We start from the raw sequence: 10,610 nt of genomic DNA, 5'->3' as shown, positions 1-10,610 counted from the left end.
TTGTTTTACAAACCGTCATTTTTATTTTATTGCCTTGTTGACTACATGACTCTCATACAGGCTGCATGCAATGGTGATGTCTCCAGATCTCCAGTTTTTGGGCAAGTTGAGGGCGCACTTGTGTCATGTGATCAAAGGAACTGAAATTACATCAGATGGTGATTGTATGAATAGACCTATTAATTTATTTCGGATATTAGTTCCTTTTCCATTAGCTTCCATGTCATATCACCACATGATCATATGGCTCACAATTGATAGCCTACCAGTGTGTGAAGTTATGTGCGACAAGGAGTGAAGGGAAGAATTATTTCCAACAAAGGAAGCAAAACATAAAATAAGCCTTGGGAAGACGTACATAGTAGCAGATTTAGCCTCCCTGCTTCTGCACCCCTGGTCCAGTAGGTGGCGGTGGAGCCTTGTTAGCTGATTTGACAGTATTCAATGAATCCAAAGAAGAAGTAAAAGAAGTAAAACGTGTATCAGCTGAGCTGGCTGATGAGAAAACCCTCTTTCACAATACGTGGTTTTACAACATCATCGTAGTGGGATGGAGAATGACATCCTCGTCTCTCTGGAAGATTTAGGGTAAGTTGAAAAACTTAATGTGTGTGACGTGGTGTGAACATTATGTGCAGACACCGGCTGTCTCTCCTGTGTTAGCCAGTGCAGAGTAGCTTGCTTTAGCTAACTGGCTAATTTTCTGTAGTAACTAACGTTAGCGGGACGGTAACGGGGCTTCTTTCCGGTGGATGTGCTTCACAGCTGTGTGTCCACCCGGGTGTGTCGGTGTTAACCACGTTAGCAGGGTCGTTTTCTGTGGTGAGCCTAGCTGCGTCAGCAGAGATGTTCCCGTCATGATCCAGTCAGCTCTAACACATTCCTGTCTGCTCACTAGTGTTAGCCCCAGTCTATATTAATGCACGATTTATTAAGTGTTTCTGGGTTAATTACTAATACGCTGAAATGATTAGTAACTTCTTAGACGTAATCATGGCTCCTGAACCAGTGGATCATGTACATGTGCAAATTAGCAGGATTTCCTTAAATAACCAGAGTTTAAAATTAGGTTTTGGTGTTGGTACTTGGCTGCAGCTCACCTGTCTGTGTGTGTGACATCAGAGCTCACTGGAGATTCTGCGGCTCACCTGTTTGTGTCTGTGACATCAGAGCTCACCTGAGAGCCTGTGACTCACCGGTCTTTGTCTGTGACATCAGAGCTCACCTGAGATTGTGCTGCTCACCTGTCTGTGTCTGTGACATCAGAGCTCACCTGAGAGCCTGTGACTCACCGGTCTTTGTCTACATCAGACACATCTGTGACATCAGAGCTCACCTTAGATTCTTCAGCTCACCTGTCTGTGTGCTAATTTACAAAATATATATAAATAATGTTCACGTATCAATGGCCCATACAAAGTAAGAACTCTGCTCTTGATGCTCTTGATCCACTCATGGGAAGAGGGAGTGAGGCATTAAATAGTAAATATCTCTCTGACTAATTTAAAAGACTTGTAAGTTATCAGTTGTTAATGCTAATGTTAGCTGTGTAGCAATAGCAAAACTTTCAAATCGCTCTTTTAAAGATGACTGGAGGTCTTCATTCACTGTGGAAGACTCTTTCACCTACAATGTTTAAGCTGTTCTACAGAATGACATGTCTGAGCGACAATCACGATTTAGATCAAGTCTGAAACCATTAAAATAAATACTTCCGCTCATCACACAGCTCCACCGCTGCTGCTACTGGGCTGCAGCTGGTCAACAATGCATAGTTAAGTTTGAAGGTGAGGGTGTCCAGATCTTGCTCAAGTAAACACACAAATGTTCCAACTCTGTAGAGATCTTACTGGTAACACAATGTGGAGTTAAATGTGGAGATCGTTTGTTTGAGATGGGTAAAAATATTTCTCGGGAAGCAACACCATGACTTTGGCAGGAATATATCCTTGCTACCCACACCAATATCTATCCCCATAATCACCTCCTTGCTGAACTAATGAAGGAGGCAAAGAGTTGTGGCTCAGATTGACTGTGGTTTGATTTGTTTTTGTGTGTGTGTCACTACAGGTACCAGGGCCCTCTGTTGGAGGAAGGAGCTCTGGATTCTGCTCTGAGCGGAGGAGCAGCTTCTCCTGAGTTTACTAAGCTCTGTGCCTGGATCGTCTCAGAGCTCAGACTCTACTGCAAGTTGGAGGAGAATGTCCATGCCACGAACTGTAAGACATTTTATCACTGTTCAGTAGAATTGCTCCTAATGGCGGGTTAAGAGAAGATGCTGAGGATATAAGGTAGATAGATACTTTATTTATCCCCTAGGGGAAATTCATGTAGAGTTGCACAGAAAAGGATTCTATGTGTATCATTTTCTTTTCTTGGCACCTGAAGACTGATAACACCGTCAAAAAGAAATGGAAAATAAAATATATACTAATTTATGTTAAATGACACATGCTATGGTTTATGTTCTGTTGGTAATAATGTCAGGTTAGATTGCTAAGCTTTCATCTGGTAGTAGAAGGAAATAAAGTCTACATTATGGACATTTTTAATCACTGTTGTCACAAATTCTGAATTGCGTGTTTCTGTTGGAGGTTTACCAAATTGTTGCCAACATAACTGTGTTGCTTCGACTGCATGTTCGGGAGATCTAACCAGACTATTGGTATGTCTTGTGACATCATGTTTGATGTGTGTGTCCTACCACTCCCAGGTCCAAGCGAGGCGGAGGGCTTCCAGCTGGAGATGAGTGGTCTGCTGTCAGAGCTCGCCTGTCCTTACTCTGTCCTCACCAGTGGAGACATCACCCAGAGGCTCCTCAACAGGACTGACTGTTTGCTGCTGCTCAGTAAGAGAACAGCACTTTGTATCTTTAACGAGTTTGCATCTTTAATGAAACGAGCACTGATGTGTTGACCCGTGATGGCTGAAAGGTTAAAGTCTGTTGCCCTTTATGTCGATTTTTTTACCACACCCACCTGAGATACAATGTTACACAGTCATATATTGTGTGCTGTGATGTGGACGTGGCGGGCAGTCACCACTAGATGATAGAATAAGCAACCTGTGTGCAGTTACTTCTTTCACTCTGTATATGACACATAACAGTGACACAGCTGTTGTCAGTTATACCTCATTCAGACTGATGCAGGTTGAGTGTCGGGGTCTATCTGAATAGGTCAGCCCACATCGAACGACCCTCCCTCAACCCTAGTCCATATCAGAGTCAGACCCAGGTCAGATGCTACTGAGCAAGACAATACTCATTCCTTCAACACTGCCTAGGTTTGGTTAACTGGCGTTGGCACCAGGAATAGTGATTAATTAAATGAAGGTGGCTTCTAAATGTCATTAAACAGATCAGAGAGAGAGAGATCGAGCAAGCATGTGGTGGCGATCAACAGAGGGTGTGTCTAGGGATGTTACGATAGCAGAAATGTAGTAGTCGATACCAATACCAGTGAAATTCCACGATTCTCGATACTTATTTCGATACCACGATAAAATAAATAAATAAATAAACTACAATAAATTCCATGTACTTTCTCTTTCACTCCTTTTTATTGAAAAATATGAATCAAAAAACAAAGAACAGTGGAATATAGCCTTCAAGAATTTAAAGCAAATAGTACTATGCTGAAATATAAACAATCAACTTTTTATTGCACAGCTTTTCAGCTATAGTGCCCTGAGACAATATGTGGAAATAATAGATATAATAAAATGAAACAACTTTTGACACTGCAAAAATGAACAGTGGCATGTAGCCTTCAAGTATTTACAGTAAACAATACTTTGCTAAAATAAAAGCAGTAAACTTTTTATTGCACAGCGCTTCAACTATGGTTTGGAAAGTGCTAAGGCACCGTTTACAAACGGGCTTTTGCAGGTCTGTAATCAACCCCTCACCAGCCGCCTCGGAAGCAAAATATTTCCATATGTGATTCTTCTGGCTTTTTCTTTCGACGAGCCGAGGTGCTGCAGCTGGACCAAGCTGTGTGCCTGAACTTGTCGCCATCTTCCATTTGTTATTGTGGCTATACTGCAGCCTAGTAGTGGACGTTCCTCATCCTCCCTTGGGCAGAGGCAGAGCATGTGCTGGAGAAACTGTGCTTAAATGTGTTCCGAGTCACTCAAATGTTGCCAGTGATGCAGTAATTAGTGTAAATGTTCTTTTACACATGTTTTTGGAGGTAAGACACTTTTGCACCATGAGATAAGTTGCTCATACAGTTAATGCGATCCTGCTCGTGCGCAATGAGACCTGATGTGCGAGCGTGACGAGCACTCATTCAGCTGCCTCCCTCAATAGGATGTCAATCTTATGTTACTTCCTAAGAGGGTGACTATCAATCTCGTCACGTGTCGGTGCTTTCGGTGCCTTCGATACCACGAAAAAACGGGTACCGTCCCTTCTTTTTGCCATGTATCATCAATTTGGTACCGAAGTATCGGTTCTGGTGACAACCCCAGGCGTGTCAGTGAAGTGAAACTGAAACTTAACTTGTATCTGGTAAATGGTTCTATATAAATCTCAGGGTTATCGGTGAGGAGAGGGATGTTGCTGTCTAATGATTGGGTCCAGTGTGGGTGAAAAGCAGGTTGTGCTGACCTGTGTCATACAAAGTTCTGCTGTCTGAAAGTGAAAGTGCTTTAAGACATATGGACCGGTTGATTTGTTTGTTACTTTCATAGGCTGATGGCAGTACACATTTTAAATGCTATTACTGCATGGTAGGATCGTATCACATGGGTCTACCAGGTTCTACTCTCTGAGAGTGATATTATTCTGGCTGATTAGACCCAAGTTCAGCTGGAAGTTGGATGGAAGTGTGTTGGGAATTACATAAGATCGTCAAAGTACATGTACTTCAAATAAGTACGAGAGACAGGTGTGTAAATCTAGCAAAAAATACCTGCACACCCAGAAAAGAGGTATAATCTCACAGTAACCCTCAGCAAGCACTTTATTAGGAACAGCACATTAACACTGGGTAGTTCCTCAGTTCCTCATGTCATGGATCCACCAGATGTTGAAACCCTCCATGTTGACATGATACATCACATCATCTGATTTGTGAGTTGAGTATCTTGGTATACCTGCTGGATCTTTCAGCTAGTGTGTATGCCTTATCAAACACAGCTCCATTTCATAACTCTTTTCCGTTTGCTACTGTTTGTGCCATATTTCTCTTTTTTTTTTCTCCAAGTTGCTCTTATTTAAATCCAGAAAGCACTAGCAAGGGTTTAAGTATGACTCTCTGAAATCTCAGCATCCTTTAACAGGAATTAGAATTTAACCAAAATGTATTTCTCTCAGCCTTCCTGGTATCTGAGTTGGAGGCATCCCGGATGATCCTGGTTAACAAGCCTCAGAAGAAAGCCCAGGAGTCAGGCAGCCCTGTGTTCCAGGAGCTGAAGGGCATCTGCGTGGCGCTGGGCATGTCCAAGCCACCCGCCAACATTACCATGTTCCAGTTCTTCAGTGGGATTGAGAAGAAGGTCAGTTGGTCTGGTAAACTGAACAGCATCCGGTAAAGTTAAACCTGTGTTTCCATTCCCATTCAGCTCCTGACAGTAACACCCAAGACATACGGTGCAGGTGGACTGTAATGTGTCTCCTACCATCAGATCTGTGGGTTGTTTAAACTGCCTTCAAAAGCCGAAAAACCCCTTCACACATTTTTGTGATCATAGGTTTAGTATTGCCTTTCATGACGATGTGTGTCCTTTTCACAGGATTGTTTGTTCTCCTGAAAATACAATGATGTGCAGTACAAGCCCAGAGGAAATGTAGTTCTGCACATGCCTGCTGTTGTCACTGTGGTTTCATTGATTGGATTTGTCCATGTTTGGCAGCTGAAAGAAGCCCTAAGTCGAGTCCCACCAAATCACATAGGAGATCCTTTACTGAAGAAGCCTCTCGGACCTGTGCACCTGGTAAACACTGAAAGATGATGCAGAAGTGTAATACGACTGTGGAACGCTGTGTAAGTCAATAACTGTTCTCTTCTGCTTGTTTTCTCATTTTTCCAGGAAAAGATTGAAGCTATAAACCAAGCACTGGTGAATGAGTATGAAGTCAGGAGGAAGATGTTGTTGAAACGTCTGGATGTGACTGTGCAGTCGTTTGGATGGTCTGACAGAGCAAAGGTACGTGGAAACTCTGGCTCTTCCTAAACCCCTTAAAAAAAACGCCCACAATGTACCGTTGAAACACAAATAAAGCATCTTAAACAGGAAGTCTTTGTAAATGTTGTGTGTGTTCAGCAGTAGTTAAGCCGCTCCTATCCATTCAGGTTTGCTCTTTGCTCTGCTGAGAAGATAACAACGTTGTTTATTAGTTTGTTTAACAAGGAGTGGAAAAGTAAACACACACACTGAAAACCTGTTGACAAAAAATTGTGTTTCTGCAAGAACTTTTATTTTAAGAGAAGCTCATTTGAATCTGACAGCTACCCCACCTGCAGGTAGTCAGCTGGATTCAACATAATCCCTGACTTTGTTATATTGATTGAAAAAACTACAATGAAGGTGGTGGCATCTGCTCACTGAACATCTGATGTTGAGCACACATTTAAACACAGGATCCAGAAGAGCCGTCCCAATTATTTTAGTTGTCACAAATCAGGATGCTTAGGTTGATGGATAATGGATAAACGGATGGATGGATGATTTTTTTTTCTGTACATGAGATATTAAAATACATGAAGACAAAATAAGTACAATTACATATCAACTTAAAATGTCAGCAGTAACAATAATAAACTAAAGTAAATAAAGCTGACATTACTTCCACTTACTTTATTTGTGCATCCACCATCTCTTTCTTTGTGTTAAACAAAGGAATCTAATGGAACATAATACATATACACATTTAAAAGCCATCCAGCAACAAAAGGTTAATCAAATAACTGATATAGTATCAGCCAAATAAGATAACATGAGGCTTGAAAAGTCCATTCTTCAACAGTGGTTCTCTTTGTCTTTGTGGTTTGGAGGGAAAGGGCTATGCAGACAGAAGGGTGGGGTTATATAACTTCCTCGTGGGGTTAATAGGATGAAAGGTGATTTCAGGTGAGGCAGGGTATTAGACTTGTGATTTAACATTGATGTTATTTCTGTTTTAATCTAATTTCTCTTATACACAGTTGAATTTTCTGCCTCTGTATTGTGGAATAGACATTAGCATCCTTTGTAATACATCACTTATCATGGTAGAAACAGGAACAGCCTCCTGGCACCGTTCACATGTTTGATGACTTGTTTTGTCTGACCAACAGTCTAAAATCTGAATATACTGAGTTTACTATAATGTAATTAAAGCAAAAGCAGGAAGTCCTCATTATTTAGAAACCAGAGCTGTCAAATGTTTGTCACTTGTACTTGACAAATGACTTAAAAGATTTGTCAATTATCAAAATATATGCTGATTAATTATCTGTCAGTGTCATGTTAACCATGATCATTTTTACACTTCTGACTCTTGTATAGAGTGCTGCAGGATGATGTGTTTTTATAGTCCAACCCTGATGTTCTCATCCCCCTGGTTCCCTCCACTAAAAGCCAGTGAGATTTTAACATTGTCTTTTGGATTATTACAGAGAATAAACAGTTTATGATCCTGACAGGTTTGATGATGATGTTTGAAACCTAAATACAATCAGCAGAGGTAAAAAGCTAATGTTAGGCTATAAACCAATGACACCATGGTCACATGACTTCAACGTCACAACCACTAAACTTCAGCTTATAGTTTGATTTAGCTCTGACCTCTTCTACAAAAGCCTTTCCTCTTACAGAGTTAGTGACAGTTTGTATAAACACAGCGAGGCTGTAAAGGTGGACTGGTGAGATGATCACCAGTCCACCTAAACGTCATCACGTCGACCTCTGTAGTCTCATTTGGACACTTGTTAGCAACTGGTCGTTTTTAACAGACGTACAAGCTTCAAGAAATCAGGACTGGGTTTCTGGGTTTTAGGATCATTCCTGCAGCACTGTTTAGACACCAACACAACTTGATTCTTATTTCAGTATTTAATACCTGCTCAAGTTGCTTCATGTGCTTCTGCTCACCTGTAATGGAACTAATATGTTTTTGTTTTTGGTAGTTACTCAAAGTATTTTGTGTTGGCTTGAATTTCTGCCATTTGAATGTATTCAGTGTTTTGTTTGTGTGTCATAGTCCATCCCACAAGATTACATGACTAACAATAATATGACGTATAAATAACAGCTTCAGGTGATTGACATTCATGTTTTAAAGAGAAACAAATAACATGTTACTGATAGACTTCATGTAATGATTTGTTTTTTGTGTCTTTACAGACTCATGCTGAAAAGTTGGCCAAAGTTTACCAGCCTCTTCGTTCTTCTCTTGGCACCACGACTAAAATCTCTGTTGCTCATCTTCTGGCTGCTCGACAAGACTTCTCCAAGATCCTCCGCACAAGCAGTGGCAAGATCAGAGAGAAGACTGCCTGTGCTATTAATAAGGTAGTTAAACACAATGTGGTTACTCCTGTTTTTTGTGTTTCATATGTTATTCTGAGGGTTTTAATAGTGTTTCTCTGTTGACTGTCCCGTGTATTGTCTAAACAGGTGTTTGAGTATTTGCTGTGTGCTAAAACCTCCGAGCTCTCACAGGTTTTTGATATCTCAGTAACGCCTCGACAGAACTTCTGCAAATTTGGCATAAACATTCACTTGGACTCTAGGATGAACTGATTAGATTTTGTATTTATCCCCTAGGGGAAATTCATGAAATTGAAATTCATGGTGGTTAAAGGTCAAGGTCGTGGTGACGTTCCAAAGCATGATTTTGGCCTCTTGATTGTGGTATCTCAAGACCACGTAAAGGAAATTTGTTTAGATTTGGTACAAACATTCACTTTGGTTGTGTCCGAAATCACTCACTCCTTCACTCCTCTCTACGCACTATCCAGGGAGTTGTACGTAGAGGACTATGTCGTGACCTCATCAGTAAAATGAAAAAACACTTCCAGACACTACTCGGGTCATTTTCTCTCCACCGTTTTCAGCGCAAGCTCAATGCATGATGGTATATATTGCTTAGTTAGTGACCATTGGTTGTACACTACTTTTCACGATGCATTGTGGGATAATATGAGTTCACTATATAGGGTATAATAATTCTCATTATATATTCAGACAGCACTATAAAATGGCAAACTCACTATATAGTGGACTGTAGGGAGTAGTGAGTGATTTCGGACACAGCTTTGGGCTCAAAGATGAACCGATTCGATTTTGGTGGTCAAAAGTGAAAGTTCAAGGTTACGGTGATCTCACGTTCCTATGAATGCAATATATCACCTCACAAAATAGGTTTTTTTCGCCATAACTCACAAATTCGTTCACTAATTATGACACAATTTAAATCGGATGTCTTTAAGGATAGAAAAATGTGATACTATTTTATATCCAAATGGTCAACTTCACTGTGACATCATAATGTTCTGCAAAATACCTCTGGCTATTATTCAACACTGTAACTCAGAAAGGAAGAGACTGTGACCGTATTACCTGTAACTTGATTGTTTGATGGAGGAAACAACCACGAGGTGATTGTAGTTCTTATAGCAGCAAAACCCTAAAAAGACCAAGACCAGCAGTGTGTGTGTTGGTGTGTCTGTCAGTACTTTACGACTCCCCCCACTCAACGACAACAACATTGTTTCCTAGTTAGGATATAGATATTTATCAATGGGCCACAAATACATAGTTTCATTTTTAAAACTTGAGACAGGAGGAAATGCACTTGTGGAGGAATATTATCAGTGACATATTAATGCACATTTAGTGTCAAATTGAAAGATGTTTTTAGTGAGTTCTAACGTGTTGTTTAGATGGAAAGTAGAAATGATTCAGGATGTACTTTGAATATCTGAGCATTCCGTCAGGACTCCAGTCCTGAGTAACTGAAGCTTATGTTGAATTTAGTTTCAAGGCCTTTTCCTTCACACATCATGTTCAGTGACACAGATAGAAACTAGTGAGTGTCCTCTGAACTTACTTCATTTAACGTGTGTCTTATTCACAGGTTCTAATGGGCCGAGTGCCAGACAGGGGAGGCCGACCCTGCGAGATTGAGCCTCCTCCACCAGAGATGCCCACTTGGCAGAAGCGTCAGGATGCGCCCCAGGGTGGAGGACACTATGGTGGGGGTGGGCACGGAGGTGGCAGAGGGGGCTACGATCACTACTCCCAAGGTGGCCGTGGAGGCTACGAGAGAGGACACGGAGACAGGGGAGGTAGAGGAGGAGGAGGTGGCAGAGGGGGGAAGGTGCAGGGAGGCTGGGGAGACGGAGGTGGAGGTGGGAGAGGCGGTTACAATCAGGGTCACTTTCAGGATGCAGGAAGTCATCATGGGGGAGGAGGTAGAGGTGGTTACGGAGGAGGAGGGAACAACCAAGGGAGCTTCCAGGATGCTGGGTATCATGGTGGAGGAGGAGGAGGAGGAGGAGGAGGAGGCGGTTACCATGACAATTACCACCAAGATGGAGGCTGGCATCACGAGAGAGGCGGGGGGCGAGGGGGGCGGGGGGGGGGGGGGAGGGGGGGGGGGGGGGGGGGGGGGGGGGGGG

At 41.9% G+C, this 10,610-nt stretch overlaps 1 protein-coding gene across 1 annotated transcript in view; it reads left to right on the top strand.

The window, feature by feature from the left end:
• Positions 1-450: 450 nt before the first annotated feature.
• Positions 451-10,610, top strand: part of tslig3a (tRNA splicing ligase complex subunit 3A) — an 11,008-nt gene continuing 848 nt past the window's right edge. Inside the window, exons 1-8 of the mRNA XM_023401374.2 lie at positions 451-588; positions 2,071-2,219; positions 2,714-2,848; positions 5,321-5,502; positions 5,860-5,940; positions 6,037-6,153; positions 8,332-8,499; positions 10,067-10,610. The exon at positions 10,067-10,610 is cut by the window's right edge and continues 848 nt beyond it. Of these exons, the coding sequence (XP_023257142.1) occupies positions 551-588; positions 2,071-2,219; positions 2,714-2,848; positions 5,321-5,502; positions 5,860-5,940; positions 6,037-6,153; positions 8,332-8,499; positions 10,067-10,610 (1,414 nt within the window). The 5' untranslated portion in view covers positions 451-550. The remainder of the gene's footprint in view (positions 589-2,070; positions 2,220-2,713; positions 2,849-5,320; positions 5,503-5,859; positions 5,941-6,036; positions 6,154-8,331; positions 8,500-10,066) is intronic.

The sequence above is a fragment of the Seriola lalandi genome, unplaced genomic scaffold (assembly GCF_002814215.2).
Source record: "Seriola lalandi dorsalis isolate HSWRI2012SDOR001 ecotype SW California unplaced genomic scaffold, Sedor1 jcf7180002053625, whole genome shotgun sequence".
Lineage (NCBI taxonomy): Eukaryota > Metazoa > Chordata > Actinopteri > Carangiformes > Carangidae > Seriola > Seriola lalandi.
The sequence above is the reverse complement of the archived record's forward strand: the minus strand, read 5'-3'. Positions and strand labels throughout refer to the sequence as shown.